Source organism: Kwoniella pini, chromosome 10 (genome assembly GCF_000512605.2).
Source record: "Kwoniella pini CBS 10737 chromosome 10, complete sequence".
In the NCBI taxonomy this organism is placed as follows: domain Eukaryota; kingdom Fungi; phylum Basidiomycota; class Tremellomycetes; order Tremellales; family Cryptococcaceae; genus Kwoniella; species Kwoniella pini.
In genome coordinates, this window is record NC_091725.1 from 1365723 (window position 1) to 1382139 (window position 16417).

A 16417-nucleotide genomic window follows, 5' to 3' on the forward strand; every position below is an offset into this window, starting at 1 on the left:
TCACAGTAATTAAGGTCACTTGGCCAGAATATGCGCCTGCCCACGATGAAAAAGGCTCCCGAAGCTACCGCTCGCCTTTTTGACGCGTTCTGCCTGTATCTTCCTCCTGGATTGAGGTTTAGGCGAGCCTTCTTCAATCGCCGTAGCATCCGGCTTTAACCATGACCAAGGCCTTTTTCATCCTTAAACGATTTAACACACTGGAATCTCAGGGATAAAAGTTCAGGGGTCTTTGGGATGTTGACCCTGATTCTAGGATCGACGGATCGGCTGTTTTGGTTATTGACCACGCTCTGCCGAATTTTATTCCTTCACGTATCCATGGCTCCACTATAGCAACGGTTTTACATTAGTCTCACACTCATTAGGAAATTTGTCCGCGGCATAGTTCTATAGGTATTTAGGAACATTCGTTTACATTATTGTGTTACATGTATACCCCATCCTCAACAATTTGAGAAGCATTAGAACGCTGTTGGAGACGGGCTAGTCACTCGAGCTCCCGGCCGACCCCACGAACAAGCTTGCGACATGCCTTTTCAGACTTCAATTTCATATTTGGATGTGAGTTATTAGAAAGTTGAATGTCCTACTGACTTTAGTAGACTTATCCATTTCCTGCATTTATAATTCGGACCCAAGAAGAAGAGGACTCTGAACCGTCTCGGAGTCAGATAAGCTGGGCCAATCATAAATGGGATGAATGGAGGAATGGGCAAGCTCTGGAAAGCTTGCTGCCTGCTGGCGTAGCAAGATCGTTTGAAGAATGGATACGAGCGGAAAAAGATGAGACCATGTTCCCTTTGAAGGCGAGCGGAAAACGCCTCAACTTGATCAAGACTATCGTCTATGAAGAAGACGCGCAGACATTCATAGTTATAACATCATTTCCCTCGGGTTATCGCATCACCCCTGTGTCCCAGAAAGACGATCTCCTAAAACCGACCAATGGTGATACCTCATATTCGGAACCTCTCGTCTCGCTGGGACGAGCGAAATTCGAAGAACCTAGTCACTTCGCGTTGGAAAGGAAAAGACAGTTTGGAAGCAATAGCCCCGCAGTAACCTCATTGGAATGCAAATTGCTGCTAGAACGAACGGACTGGTCAAAGACGACATTAGGACCAAGGGAGAAGTGGTCGCCGGTAATTGAGACTATGCTAGAAGTGATTCTGAGATCATCAACACAGGACGCACTGTGGCTGGGCCCAGACTTCCAGATGCTTTAGTGAGTGTATGCTCTCCAATTCAATCTACGCTTCATTGACTCCAGTATACACCTTCAGTAACGATAATTACGCTCACATTGTGGATCATCCTCTAATGTGGGGAAGGACGGCAAAAGCCAGGGAAGCATGGGGACCAGTCTGGGAAGGTGTCAGTCATCTTATTGACGATTGTCTAACCCTAGGCGAGCCATGTTACAGGGAAGATGACTTGTTGTTGTATCGGAGAGGTCCCAAAGGATTTTGGGTAGAAAAATATCATACTTGGAGCTTTATACCTTTGTTTAATGAGGACGGAAAGCCGTTAGGGTGAGCTTTCTGAGCAGTAAAATTGTCTTTTACCAAAATACTAATCCATCCACCCCTAGCCTGTTCAATCCTACTCGCGAAACTACAGCCTCAGTTTTGGCTAGACGTCGACAAGAAAGCTTGCGCGATCTTTCCGAACAACTGCTTACCGCAAGGAATACCGCTGAGTTCTACAACGGTATCGTGGAGGTATTAGAGAACAATCCGAAAGATGTTCCTTTCATGATGTGCTACAGTGTGGAGGAGGGAGTGGAAACTGGGCAGGTCAAACTTCATTTAGAGTCATCTTTAGGTGTGCCCGAAAACCATCAAGCTGCACCTTCCGACCTCACGCTTCCTTTGATTGCTGACCGCTTCTCTCGCTCCACGTTCGGCTTCAAGGCCAATCAACTATCATCCCCCACGTTATCGGCCATCTCGGCTCTGTCATCTGGGACCGGTCGAATTCAGTATAGCTATGATAAGACGTCCTGGCCGATTGCCAAAGCCATTAGCACTAGACAAGCTGTAGTCGTGGAAGATTGTACTGAACTCATCAAGGGATTCCCCCTCCGCCAATGGGAAGCATTGCCGGACTCCGCTATCATCGTCCCCATCTCCAGCGAAACCTCTGTCGATATCCCACAATCGGTCGTAATCATAGGTCTGAACCTTGCGACTCCTCTGGATCCAGTGTACGAAGACTGGATTCACGTTCTACGAGCTCATCTTACGACTTCCTTGGGCTCGATAAAGGCGGCGGAAGCGGAACAGCACAGGCAGGATGAAAAGGATAAAATGGAGAGAGCCAAGACAATCTGGTTCCAAGGCGCAGCCCACGATTTAAGATCACCCTTGACATTGGTCGCTGGACCTTTAGATGATGTTCTTCGAACTAAGCTCTCTACGGACCAACGAGCTGGATTGTCCCTTGCTCAAAGAAATCTTGCTCGCGTTCAAAGACTTGTCAACTCCTTGCTGGATTTCACTCGTATAGAAGCAGGTAAATTGAGTGGACGATTTCTGCCAGTGGACCTTGGAACATTTGTCAGAGACCTCGCATCTATCTTTCGTCCCGCTGTAGAAAGAAGGGGAATACAATACACGATCGAGATTGAACCCCATGAAGGAATGGTATTCGTGGATCCCACACTGCTGGAAACGGTAGTGACCAATTTAATCAGTAATGCTCTCAAGTATACTGAAAGTGGGGCCATCTCCGCCAAATTGAACTACAATACATCTTATGCCGACATCGCTATCATTGATACTGGAATCGGTATTCCTCAAGCTGAATTAACATCGGTTACGGACCGATTTCACCGAGCCACAACTTCTTTGAGCAGAGGAACCGAAGGAACAGGAATAGGACTTGCGCTTGCGAAGGAGATAATACGACTGCACGGCGGTGACTTGCTGATTACCTCTAGGACTGCTGAAGAAACTGGTGGTTCTCACGGGTCGAGCTTTGTGGCAAGAATTCCTCTGGTGGAACGACAAGTAATTGATAATCAACTGGGTGCTGTAGAGTTCGGCGAATACGGGAAAGCGGTCTTGGACGACGCAATGCACTGGGCCTTGCCCAGCGACAACAGATCGGATTCGGCCTACTCAGAAATTGACCAGTCAATTTCATCACGGGCGGACGCTTTCTTGTTCGATCGCAACGATGTGCTGCTGCTCGTGGACGACAACACCGATATGCGACATTATGTGAAGAACATATTTTCGCCTTACTGTAAAGTCATCGAAGCGACAAATGGCAAGGATGCACTGGAAAAAGCAATCAAGAATCCACCTAACCTCATCCTATCGGATTTGATGATGCCTGTCATGAATGGTCAGCAACTCCTAATGGCAATACGGTCCAATCCTTCGACGCGAATGGTACCGATGGTGCTACTCAGTGCGGCGACAGATGACGAAGTGAGACTAGCTGCTTTCGTTGAGGGAGCAGAAGATTTCATGTTGAAACCATTCAAACCGAAAGAGCTTTTAGCTAGAGTGCATCTGCACATGCAGATTGGGAAGAATCGAGCACACATGGAGATGCTGTACGCTCAACGTCAACAGGAATTAGCTGTGATTTTAGATTACTGCCCATCAGGTATCGTGAGAGCGGATGCAGACGGGCACATTGTTTATGGTAACGATACCTATCGTGCTTACACTGGGATCCCGCATGATGTAGACTTGAATGACTGGGCAGACTATGTATCAGAAGATAGACGGTCTCATCTTCTGGGCGCCTGGAATGAAGTAGTTCATGGGAATGAGAGGGAGACTACTAGAACTTGGAAATGGCTTAATGGTACAGCAGTATCTGGAACGTTCATCCGCCTGGACATGATTGATTCCAGTCTTTCCGGCGTTTTAGGTTGTCTATCCGATATAACCTATCAAGAAGAACAACTTGTTGAGGCTGAAAGGCGCAGATTGGAAGCGGAAGAATCGAAGCATCAACAAGAGCTTCTGGTCGATCTCACTTCGCATGAGATAAGAACACCTGTCTCGGCGATTCTCCAGTGTTCGTCGTTGGTAAGGGAAAATCTGACAGCGCTGCAAGGGCAGCTGCGATCGATCGGGTCTGAAGGCTTCCAAGCCACCCCGGAGTTACTGGCTGAGATAGATGAGGATCTTGAAGCGCTTGACAGTGAGTTTTACAGGACAAAAACTGAGCTGACCCTAATAGGTATACACCAATGTGGTCTTGTCCAAGAACGAATTGCGAATGACGTATTATCACTCGCTCGAATTCAGCTTGATATGCTATCCTTACATGACTTCGAGTCGGATGTTACAACCGAAGCCAAGAAAGTGAGCCTCAATTGACAAGAATTGCAGCTGATCAGTAGATTGTCTCGGTATTCGTGTCGGAAGCGAAGATGAAGAAGATACAGCTAGTCTTGGAGTTTGGCGATAATATCGCGAAAGCGGGTATCTCATTCATCAAAACAGACCACGTTCGGCTCCACCAAGTGGTCACCAACCTCATCTCTAATGCGATACGATTCACCGCCACCAGCACAACGAGAGTCATCACTGTGAGGTACGACATCAGTCTGACACCTCCTTCAGACGATACTTGTGTACCTCCATCTCAGGAACATGCCGCATCTGTACCTTTGAAAGAAGATACTCCTGTCTGGATGTTCATCGCTATCAAGGACACCGGGCCAGGCTTGGGTCCAGCAGAGCAAGTCAACCTCTTCCAACGCTTCTCTCGTGAGTTATTTTGGTTCTTGTGGAGCCGGATACGAGTCGCTCATAACCATTTCAGAGGGCAACAAGATGGTACATACCAAATATGGTGGGAGCGGCTTGGGTCTTTTCATTTGCAAGAGTGGGTATGCGAATCTTCAGCGTATCGGAGTGCTGCTGATACTGTTACAGGGATATCCGAACTTCTTGGTGGTCGTATAGAACTAGAAAGTCAACTAGGCGTGGGAAGCGGTGAGTGAACACATTCTTGATACATTGCTGATCCATGCCAGTCTTCCGCTTTTTCATCCAAGCTAGGACAGGTCAAGCACAGAAGTCTATCACTGATTCCATGTCATCGCTCACCTTGACCACTTCGGCATCTACCCTCGCTCCCAGCCCTAGCCCAGCCCCTTCCAATTCGAGCGATTTGCACTTCCTCATTGTTGAAGACAATATCATCAACCAAACTGTACTCAAACGTCAGATCGTCAAAGCGGGATTCACCTGCGATGTAGCAAATCATGGTCAAGAAGCCCTTGATTTGCTCAACGAGGTGTACAGCGGAAATGCGCAGTCGAGGAGGCCAAGCTATGACGTCGTCCTCATGGACTTAGAAATGCCCGGTGAGTTGAACCCAGTGCATCTCGATGACATTGGTCGGCTGACGTAACGTCGTTAGTGATGGATGGGCTTACAGCAGTCAAACGTATCAGAGGAAAGGAAGAATCAGGTGTCTACAGTCGCCAGCTGGTGATCGCATTGACCGGAAATGCTAGACAGGGTCAAATAGATCAAGCCATGGCGGCTGGAATGGACGAAGGTGAGTGATCTCCTGCACTGCAGGTTTTTAGACAAAGCTGAAATTTGGTCATAGTTGTCATCAAGCCATACAAATTACCGGAACTCATCGCCAAAGTGAAGGGGAAGATTGGCACAAACGCAAAAGTCGCTTAGATCACCTCCGAGAATGATCCTCACACTCAAACGGGTGTGCATAGACAATGAATACACAAATCAAGGATACATAGCATTAGAGTCGTAGCATTACAATCATTGATTATATATGTTGTATGTAACATTACTTATCTATCAATTATCTCACAAAGCCAAATCCACTTCATCCACATCATACCTTGGTCCTTTGTGCATTCGCAGAGTACCGTTGTTCCAAGTGAAGAAACCCCACATAGCCCATTTCTTTAAAAACCACACCCACGGGCCGGTCTTAGATTTGAGCGCACTAGCTGGTTTGCTATTTTTGGATACTTCCGCTACTTTGGGTTTTCGCAGTTCTTCAAATCTCTTGAAAACTTGACCATATGAGGAAGATGATGGATTTGAAGCGATGAAGCGGGATAAGAGGGCAGCATCTTGAAACGCGATTGCACTACCTTGACCATTGGGTTCTAGCGCATGCGCAGCATCACCAATAAGGCAGACTCTTTCTGTGTGCCATCTTGGTAGGGTTGGAATACTATAAGGCGCCCATACTCTGGCCTGGGACTCATCTACATTGTCTAATAACGATCGTACCGGTTCTGTCTGGATATCGTCGAAATCTTGCTTGGCGGCCTTTATCGCTTCTCCAGATTTCTCATACTCCGCCCACCCCACTCTTGTTCTTTCAATAGCAGAAGTAGTGATACCCCAAGTAAGAGTCTTTCCTGCAGCATCTATTGGAAGAGTCATGAAGATACCACTGGGCGTGACTACGAAGGCAGGAAATGTGAAATCAGGAGAGGGTTTTACCGCAGACGTAGCTGGGATGAAACCGTTGACCACTTGTGTCTTGGTGAAGATAGGTTTTGGTGCTTCTGCGTCGAGGACATGTTCACGAACTTTGGAATGGATACCATCTGCCCCAACCAGTATATCGCCTGACAAATCCTCAGCGTTTTACTGGACATCCGGTCATTTAGTGAAATAAGTGCTCACCATTGACCTGGGAGCCGTCTTCAAACAGTGCCGTTACCCCTGTCTCTCCTTCCTCGATTTTCGATATCCTTGCATCAAATTTCATATTTATGAGATGAACCTTCTCTTTCACCGCATCCAGTAAGACCTTCTGAACTGAAGATCTCATGATCCGTATCGCAGGATATCCATCCTCTCCCTCTTCAGCTACGAGTACTTGTCCAAGTTTACTGCCATCTTCGAAATACATTGTCATCCTGTCATAAGCATAGCCTTCCACCTTGAGCTTGTCATACACGCCGGCATGCTTATCCAACACTCTGAGTGCGTCAGGTCCAAAACTGATGGAACCGCCTGAATCACTTGGACCGGAACGAAGTTCGAAAATTGTTGATCGAATTCCTTGCCGAGCAAGACTGAGAGCGAGACATGGCCCAGCTAGACCACCTCCAACTATGAGCACATGTTGAGCGATGGACATCGTATGGATTGTCGTGGGTAGCCTGCAAAGATAGAAGAGATTTCACCATTCTGGGACGGTTGCTACATCAGTTTATATCGATATTGTAATGTATCCGAAAATAGAACTGCATCTGAGATCCGTCCTAAAATGACAGGACAAAGCCGAACTAGCGCGTCATTCGGCCATCGGGGAGGTCTTTAGATTTGTTTCAGCAGACTACTGATTCTGTTTCTCATGGTCGAAATGGCCAGAGGTCTTGATCAAAGATCGTACTGCATTAAAACCGAAGAGAAGCTAATGGCGTTTATCAGTGTAATCTCGGCCATTTAGCAATGCTGCAGAACTTACAAGAGGGCTTCTCAAAGGAGTGACTGTCGATCTTTTAGGGTCGGCCACCAATCACCTCGCTATAGTAGTATGTCTATGCCAAATCTTGTTCAATGCTGGATCTTAGCTTCCTTGCATTGATGGTGTGTCAATCATGAATCAGTTGTTGAACGGCTTGGAGCATGTTGTGGTGCTTAGCAAGGCAAGTGCCTGGGCACAAGGAGATCGGACACAGTACGGTCCGGGAAAAGAATATTGTACCGAATACCGAAATATTGCCTTGCGGACATTGATATAACAGATACAAGTCAATCACACTAGCGATTGCCCAGTATCGTGTTGAAGGAATCAGCACAATGTTCTCGTCACCACGAACATGGGTAGAGTCGTCAGGCCATCGTGTGACTCGGCTATCTGACGAAGCTGGATCGTCGAGTCTGTACTTCAATTTCAACGCGTATACTCCCGAAGGCGACTTTCTCGTAATCTCCACTCCTACCGGTATCGCTAAGATTGAATTACCTACGTTCAAGCTTATACATGTTATCACTATCCAGGAACCATTTTCATTGCTTTTTGTTGGCAAGGCTTTCCGTAGAGCATACTACCTCCTCAACAATGCCAAAACACTATATTGGGTAGATCTTGATACGGGAGTTTCACACCTGATCGCGAAAGAACCGCTTGGAGATATTCAAACTATCAATGCAAACGAAACTTATTTAGCAGGTGTAGAGGTTGACCCCACATACAAGTCGGATATCTTAGAACTGTTTAGTAAGAGGGACCCCAAGACCGATCAATTTGTATACGAAGCAAATTGGCCAGATGGAACACCCATGACATATGCTGACGCAAAGGAAGTACGGCTTAGTCAGAGACTAGAAGCGAGAGTACCTATGGTATTATTCCTGATTGACGTAAATACCGGAGAACGTAAAGATGTATATAGGGCAACAGACTGGCTCAATCATCTGCTATTCTCGCCGACAGATCCGAACTTGTTGATGTTTTGTCATGAGGGCCCATGGCATCAAGTAGACCGATTATGGTTATTAGATTTGGAGGGCGGTTCGAAGCCTCAAAGGATACATGAGAGAAGGATGAACATGGAAATCGCTGGACATGAATGGTTTAGTCACGATGGAAAGACAGTCTGGTACGATCTGCAAACACCTCGTGGGGAAGACTTTTGGGTTGCAGGTTATGAGATAAAGACTGGAAAGAGAACGCATTACCATCTAGAAAGAAATGAATGGTCTGTCCATTTTCACTCTTCATATGACAACTCGCTTTTCTGTGGTGATGGAGGTGATTCGGGGATGGTAGCCCATGCTCAAGACGGGATGTACCTATACCTGTTCAAACCTAAACGCATACCTGATGTTGCTGGATTAAAATCGCCTAATGCCGGAAATCTGATAGTACCTGGATCCTTCGAAAGCAAGAAGTTAGTGGACCTTTCAGATAATGACTATCGCTTAGAACCGAACGCAAATTTCACACCAGATGGGAAGCATTTGATATTTAGGAGTAGCAAATATGGTGGACTACATGTTTATGCGGTTGCTGTTGAGCCTGAAATGAAATAGATATATTGGAAATCGTACTTCGACATGCATCATTACGTTGCATTCCTGATATGTATAGCGAGAATGGATATGGAGATCACAAACGCGACGCCTCTGTATCTAAGTTTGAACAACCCAACAACTTGAAAATTGCATACAGATCGACCCAAAGCTGCTCATCGCCTACTTTTGGTACTATGAACTGCACTCATCTACAAATCCCCTTTAGAAGAATACATGAAACCTTTGATTGACTCGTAGAAAAGATTACGCATTCTGTTGTAATCTCGCTGGATCCATTTCTCCCCTTCTAGCTCTATCCTCGTTCAAAGCCTTCTGTGCGTCTGTGACATATGATCTAAATCTCCAAGGCTTGACCTTCTTCCTGAACATTTCATCCAGCTCAGCAGGGGTCCGCCTCGATGTGTCAGGTATCAAGAAGAACGAAGCGACTACGAAGGGAGTCGAAATACCGGCAAAGAAGAAGGCGGTTTTCAATTGCCAATTGGCGCCAGTCGTATTGAGCATGTATGGGACGGATGTGTTGAATACTAAACCAAGGCATACACCTCCTGCAGCTGCGATACCGGCTGTCTTGGCTCTGAGTCTGGATGAACCTGTTTCCGCAACATACGCCCAACCGAGATTACCGAGAAGAGTCGATCCGAGTCGCCAAAATAGCGAGAATACGAGCTGAACATGACAAATAAAAGTCAAGACCATACGCATAATAATTGCGAGAAAGAAGCCACTCACGACTAATCTGTTGACCGAAGCGGATCGGTTGGTCATCAAACCCAATCCACCTACAACCATACACATCACCCACACAGTGATCGAGCCGATGAGGAACAAGGATCTACGACCGATAAGATCGATTAGACTAGCTTCAACAAGGGTACAAACGATCGCCACCAAAGCAAGGAGTAAACTGAATAAGAATGGATCGCCAAATCCAGCTTGCTGAGCAAAGTAGGATGAGTATGAACTGAGAACCGCAAGACCACCAATTTGCTGCACACAAGCTGGCCAAAACGCGATAAGCGTACGGAACTGGTTATGTCAGCTATGTCATTGAAAGCATACAGCAACACAACTCACGCCGTTTATACCTATGAATACCTCTTTCACATTGCGCAGCTCTGTTAAAAAGCCGTGCGATTCGCCGTCTATCTGCTTTTGATAAGATTGTTCTTTTTCAATAGATCTCTTGATAATGTTGTAATGATAATCGACATCATAGCCTTCAATACCCCCATTGAGTTGTTTCATCACGGCTCTTCCCTTGTCGTGTTTACCAACTGATGCACACCAGAAGGGAGATTCTGGGATGATAACGTAAACAATAGCCATCAATCCGAGCATTGCCCATTCCGTATAAATTGGTGTGAGGTAGTTGTACGGTGATTTATCGTTCATGACCTTGAGAGCAAGTGAAGAGCATAGCTGGCCGATACCGTACCTGGAAGATAACATCAGTAAAGCGTCTGACTCTAGCCTCAGACGTCACCTACCAGGCTGAGTAAAAGATTAAAAGGAAACCTCTAATTCTCGATGGAGCCAATTCCGTCATGTACATTCCCGTCATGAACTGAACCGAACCAACACCGAAGCCAGAGAACAGTTTTGCACAAAGCCAAGATCGCCAATCTCTACCGAAACTCTCGAGAGCAACGGCGATAAGAAGTGAAACCCATAAGGCGTAGAAAGCAGCTTTACGTCCGAGTCGGTCGGCAACACTGACCCACATAGTAAGCATGGTTTCAAATAAGAATTGCGACGCATGACTTACAAGTGTTGGGTCAACATCCCGATACCTTGACCCGCGCTCTGAATACCACCCCAGGCCGCTAGTATATCTGCATCGAGCTTTGGACCACCTGTCTTTGGGTCGATGATAGTACCATAAGTCTGGATGAAACCTTTGTTGGCGACGATGTTTGATGTCATAGAAACTTGAAATCCACTGTGGATAGCGTCAACAGCGGCAATGGAAAATTCTATCACGACTAATTTGTACTCACTCGGCAGCAGCAGAGAAGGATGCGAATATGCACATCAGAGCGGCTTTCCTGAAAACAACCCAGGTCTTCTTCCATGGCAGATCCTCGAAAGAGGATTTCATTATCACATCATCAACTTCTTTACTTTCCACATTGTATCTTTCAAGATGTTCGATCTTAGGCTTCTCGTCGACTGCAGGACCAATTTCATCATCCACTGACATTCTAGCGGCAATGTTGGCAGACATTATGCAAGCGTGAAAGGATAAGTGTGGGGTTAAGGACCAAGTTGATCTGGAGACCCGATGGTCTCCATTAATAAGGTGTAGATCTGGGAGAATGAATGCGAGCTAGCGGTGAAATATTTGACCGCGATGTTGTCGGCCCGTTATCTTTGAAAACTTGTCATCGTCTCTTCGCAGTCTGGGTGATACCGATTCCCGGTTAATTGATAACGAAATGAAATACAGGGAAGGTGATCTTTATACCGATGAGACCGTATCACATGATCATGCTCTACGCCACTGCTCATTTCCTTAGTCTTGGCAAAGTAGGTTATTGAACGAATATTTTCCGCGCGTGATATCAGCTAGTTCCTGTACCTCTGTAACTGCTACTAAACCAAATGAACTATTGCCACCGGTTCATTCAAAGTCCGAAGAGAATGCTGAGAGCACCGAGAACTGAATGTGGGCAGATTGCTGTAAAATGATACACCTCTAATTCATGACAAATAGCATCGTGGGTGGATCTATCTACTCTACGGAGTCCACAACCCCGAACGAACGGAACATCTAAATCATTTGGCAACTTCGATGTCCGAAGATGCAGTATGAGGACATCCTTTTACACGCGACCTTCCTTTACTGTTTCGTCACTACCCGTGGCCTCACTCTTATGATGAGTAGGTTGTAATTTTCCGGCCATTCTCTCGACATTTGCGAATTCCCGGATAGGTTCGTTGAGATGTCGGAATACTGTAGGGCAGATGAAGATACAGATAAAATTGGCGACTGCTAAAGCCACATATGGCCAGATCAAGTATGGATCTTTGATCACGTCACTCAGAGCCAGCCCAATGGCTGCTGATATTGCCTCTGCAAAAATGAGGGTTATGATACATCAGCAATGAAACGGTCGATGAGCCTCATGAGAATGTCATTTGACTTACGATTGAAGAGACTGATGGCAACTACTAAACCCTTCATCCTTGCTGGAGCTCGGGTATAGGCGATCTCATCTATGGTTCCAGGAGTTAACAGCCAGTCATCCAAGCAGATAAGCTTCAGATCAAAACTTACAAGCAGTTACAGCAATGAAGATCTCTCCAATTCCAGGTAAAGCACTCAAAGGAATCATCCATGCAAGAGGGATTGGCGACACACCTGCTTCGCAATCTGTCGCATAGTGTCCACAAGGCGATGTCGAGTAAATTCTCCATTGAACCAAAGCACCGATGATCATATTGATTGAGGCTAGGGCGAAACCTATACTGAGTCGAGTCATAGGTCTGATAGGTCTTTTGATCTTTTCGAAATATCGGTACATCAACCCAATGATAGGTGTAAAAACGATAATACAAAGTGGGTTGCAGTTGCTGAACAGGTCATTAGGGATGTTGTTCAGTGTCATCGCGGCGGACTGATGAAATACGTCAGCAGCAGTGCAGTTCAAATTTCGTGTGAAGGAATTCAAAAGGGAGACCTACCATATCATTCTCCATGTTACCTATACCTCCATCAGCAAGGTAGTAAATTGGCAATAACCAGAATACAGAACAAGCTTCAAGAGCTTGCCTGACTTCCTCCACAAACCGATCGTCCCAAACAATCTTCTTATCGAGGGTACCGACTTTCTCTAAGATATGAGAAGGCTTGATGGATTCCCAAGCTTTGTCACCACCTTTGAGACCTTTGAAGAAACCATTTTCTTTGTAGAATTGTTTAATCACTCTCAGTGTTTCTAGTAATACTGATCCTTGAGGAGGGGCGAAATACAATCTCTTGTAGACTGCAAGCATGACAAGTGGAACAAGCACATAAATACCAGCAGGAAGTAGGTAGGCTAACCAGAAACCGACCAATCGTTGAACATATGATTCGACGATCATCCAGAAAGATCCTAGATCGGATTGGGCTCTTTAGAATCACGGACTGACTCAAGGAGCAGGCTTGCGAACGACTCACCAATGTTGATACACCAGTAGAAGATCAACATGTATCGTTGTACCGTAACTTGAGGATCTACGATGACTCTTTCTCCAGATTTGGTGGTTTTAATTACGGGTTTCTTGACGGGGGATTGATCACACATCAATGGAGCTAACGAAGGCTTGATGAAACCAGCTGCAAATGCCAAGATGATCACAGAAATCATGAATGGTGGGAAAGCGTGTCCACTAGCAATAACAGCAGGGATGGCGGGGATCACAAGAATTACATGAGCTATAGCACCGATAGCTACACCAACACAGATTGTTTTCCATCCTAAAAATTCATTGTCAGGAATTTTGGTCAATATACCATATTTGAGCAAGAGGGACTCACGTCCCCATTTTGTATCTGCGATGATACCTCCGAGGATCGGAATGACATAACTTAAAAAGGTGAAAGTAGAGGTCACAGCTGAAGCAGCTACTGATCCCATTCCTAAAGCTCCTGCTGTCTGGTTTTTCCCTGCGGCACCTTTCGCAACGGCTCCCGCTCCGTTACCACCTTTGGGTAATGCGCCTCGAACAAAATTCGCAAAAGGTTTTTTCGATCCATAGTATGATGCTCTTTCGGCAATCTCGACTAAACATAGAGCGATCGCAGGCCAGTGAATAGTAGCGGGAACTCTTGAGTAATCAAGTCAGATATAGTATCCTCCCTTTGTAAGATGTGTATCATCGGTGATTTCGACTCACTTCCTCAATTTCTCATATTCCTCCTCGGTTGGTTCTATATCATCTTCATGTTCGGATCCATGTCCAGAAGTGATGTTTGGGTCACTTCCATGATTGTATGGTGAGTAAACGTTCTTCTCCTCATCTTTGGCACTCCCCAGATAAGCTGGTGGTGGTACAGGTGCAGAGATGAGGTCTAGCGTGGGAGCCACTTGACCTACACCCACATGGTGGATTAGCCAGACGTTCTTGGTCAAATCAAATGATCAGAATAGGGACCCACTCATGGTGATAGGTATTCTTATTTGGAGACAATGTTTGAGTGTACAAGCTAAGTCATTCTCTCGTTACACACATATATATACATACCACATCCATCGTCCGTGGAGTGTCCAGTACATGGATGTGAAGCTTTTTTTTCGGTTCCTAAACATATTTCCAAATACTTGGAGAATGGGTTTGATGTGAGATCACGCTATCAAATGTTATTGTAAATAAGCTTATTGAGGAGTGAAGCACCATGTGCTGCCAATTCGGTTACTTCGTCAGCACAAAAGGTGGTAAATGAGCCGTAATAATCATAAACCAAACGAGAAATCTAGGTTTTCCACTGATCATCCGCCAAAAGGGGAATGATGTCGTATGCAAGTGGATCGTACCTCTTATGATTAGCGAATATGTTAGCTTAAATTGCAGAGAGGTCAGACTTGGCGCTCCAGAGATTGGCAATTTTTCCCACTTAAACTTCTTAATGACCGCGATGTTGAGCAAGCCGGGCGTATTCAGTCGTGTTGGTCATCAGTGCGCTCAAATGGAGCTCAAGTTATGATTCGATTTGCTTCAAGACCAAGGCAGAATTCCCAGCAAAACTAATTTTTCGCTTATAATATTCGTCATATTAGATACAAAATAACGAGCGATCACGTCTTATCTTGAAATTTTTGAGCAAAGTGGCGCCAACCGATGATGAGATATCGCATGGGGATCTCTCTTATCTTCCCTAGATTCAGGCGTTCCAAAACATAAACGAGAGTGATTCCAGTACGTTTCGCTGCGTTTTCAATCATCCGAGTCGTAGTTTCTGATTCTCTCAATCTCGCTTGCTCTCTTCTCTCTTTCTTCTTCAGTCCATCCATCCAAAAATACGATTCTATTCCTATCGACAGCTTCCCAACTTTCATTTGGTTCTAAAGCTTGAGGATACCATCCTCTCATAATTACCCCTGGTCTTCCGCTTTCATCCCAAATAGAAGGAACATCATAAAATTATACATATCTAACATTGCATCCATGTGTTCTTCAATTTCCTCAATATCCGCTACGCAGAGAAAATGATACCGCAATGCAGGATGGATATTGGTTCTGTATAATTGGCTGATGAGAAGAGTGAAACGTTCTGAGTTGGACGGAGGTGGTGTAACTCCAGGTAACAGGGGTGCTCTAATGTTTGTCTGTCAAAACAGTGGGATCAGTTGATCAAGTAGTATTGGTAGATAACATTTGAAAGTGCGGGAAATGGGACTTTGTGAAGTAGTAACATATTCTACTACTTACCTTGATATACTCAAATGGCAATCCAGGAATTTTCTCCTTGAAATTCGTTATATTCGTTCTTCTAGTCATGACGAATTTTTCTCCGGGTCTACCACCCTGTTTGTCCATGAAACATCTAGCTCTCATCATTAACGGAGTTAAAGAAGCGAAATACCACCATCCTCTTGAATCAAGCTCGATCCACGTTTGTTTGGGGATTGAATCAGATAGGTAGTATGGGTTTTTGAGTGCATTGTGTGGAGTAGAAGTGAGATCGGATGGTTGAACAAACACCCTAAAAGCACAGAATAGTTTACCTTATGTTCTATCGTGAAATCTTTGAATCTTGTCAAGGCAAGGGAATGTTCGATAAATCATGGACTGATCAGATTGACTTACCCTCGCTGCTCTCTCATCTCCTCAGCTAAATAACTTCTGCCTGCTTCCACCATATCATCACCCCTTAGATAGGGTGCAACTGCTCGACCTAAACATCTGAGGTAAATCTTTACGTCAGGCTTGCTGATAAGGAGAGCTGAATATCAGCTCAAAGACTAATTGAGATATACGGCGCAAGGATATATAAGTTGAATTTCGCCAGACTCACTCATTGTAGTTGGTACCGGGTCTTAAGTCAATCAACCAGTCTTCGGGATTGAGAGGTATGCTATGATCACTGATGAGAGCAAGTTTGCAATCAGCGCGACCCATACGATAAAGATTCTCAGTGATACAACACTCACGGTACAGATTTTGTTCTATGATTTGTTCCTGTATCGACGTGTGCTCGAGCATTTCGTAAAATCTCAAGATACGTCCACAACTTCATCGTGATTTGTCACCTCAAGTGGAGCACTTTTTAGGAGTGAGTGACAGATATATTAACTGAGTTGTCGAAGAGAGCCTCAATGATGTGTTGATGATGTTGATGATGTTGATGATCGGAGGTAATGAAAAGAAGCATCGACTGTTTGTGTGCATGTTCCTTGGAATTGAAAGACGGT

At 45.3% G+C, this 16417-nt stretch overlaps 6 protein-coding genes across 6 annotated transcripts; 2 read left to right on the forward strand and 4 right to left on the reverse strand.

Moving 5' to 3' along the window:
* Positions 1 to 531: 531 nt before the first annotated feature.
* I206_107317 (uncharacterized protein) lies at positions 532 to 5672 on the forward strand (the record flags this gene model as incomplete). The annotated part of the gene is made up of 10 exons (XM_070203494.1): positions 532 to 564; positions 675 to 1228; positions 1287 to 1535; positions 1595 to 4167; positions 4593 to 4739; positions 4795 to 4857; positions 4908 to 4967; positions 5030 to 5341; positions 5398 to 5538; positions 5593 to 5672. The coding sequence occupies 10 exons, from the start codon at positions 532 to 534 to the stop codon at positions 5670 to 5672; spliced, it is 4212 nt and encodes a 1403-aa protein (XP_070059595.1).
* Positions 5673 to 5816: 144 nt separating this feature from the next.
* Positions 5817 to 7113, reverse strand: I206_107318 (uncharacterized protein; the record flags this gene model as incomplete). Its single annotated transcript, XM_019156862.1, has 2 exons — positions 5817 to 6595; positions 6654 to 7113. 2 exons carry the CDS (start codon positions 7111 to 7113, stop codon positions 5817 to 5819), a joined length of 1239 nt encoding a protein of 412 aa, XP_019009580.1.
* A 665-nt stretch (positions 7114 to 7778) lies between these two features.
* On the forward strand, positions 7779 to 9014 carry I206_107319 (uncharacterized protein; the record flags this gene model as incomplete). Its single annotated transcript, XM_019156861.1, has 1 exon — positions 7779 to 9014. One exon carries the CDS (start codon positions 7779 to 7781, stop codon positions 9012 to 9014), a length of 1236 nt encoding a protein of 411 aa, XP_019009579.1.
* Positions 9015 to 9260: 246 nt separating this feature from the next.
* Positions 9261 to 11244, reverse strand: I206_107320 (uncharacterized protein; the record flags this gene model as incomplete). The annotated part of the gene is made up of 6 exons (XM_019156860.1): positions 9261 to 9686; positions 9750 to 10046; positions 10095 to 10455; positions 10508 to 10732; positions 10786 to 10959; positions 11018 to 11244. The coding sequence occupies 6 exons, from the start codon at positions 11242 to 11244 to the stop codon at positions 9261 to 9263; spliced, it is 1710 nt and encodes a 569-aa protein (XP_019009578.1).
* A 598-nt stretch (positions 11245 to 11842) lies between these two features.
* I206_107321 (uncharacterized protein) lies at positions 11843 to 14167 on the reverse strand (the record flags this gene model as incomplete). Its single annotated transcript, XM_019156859.1, has 8 exons — positions 11843 to 12093; positions 12168 to 12236; positions 12298 to 12637; positions 12705 to 13117; positions 13183 to 13482; positions 13543 to 13832; positions 13902 to 14097; positions 14164 to 14167. 8 exons carry the CDS (start codon positions 14165 to 14167, stop codon positions 11843 to 11845), a joined length of 1863 nt encoding a protein of 620 aa, XP_019009577.1.
* Positions 14168 to 14939: 772 nt separating this feature from the next.
* I206_107322 (uncharacterized protein) lies at positions 14940 to 16242 on the reverse strand (the record flags this gene model as incomplete). The annotated part of the gene is made up of 6 exons (XM_019156858.1): positions 14940 to 15114; positions 15162 to 15331; positions 15435 to 15708; positions 15813 to 15935; positions 16021 to 16089; positions 16157 to 16242. The coding sequence occupies 6 exons, from the start codon at positions 16240 to 16242 to the stop codon at positions 14940 to 14942; spliced, it is 897 nt and encodes a 298-aa protein (XP_019009576.1).
* Between the last annotated feature and the right edge of the window lie 175 nt (positions 16243 to 16417).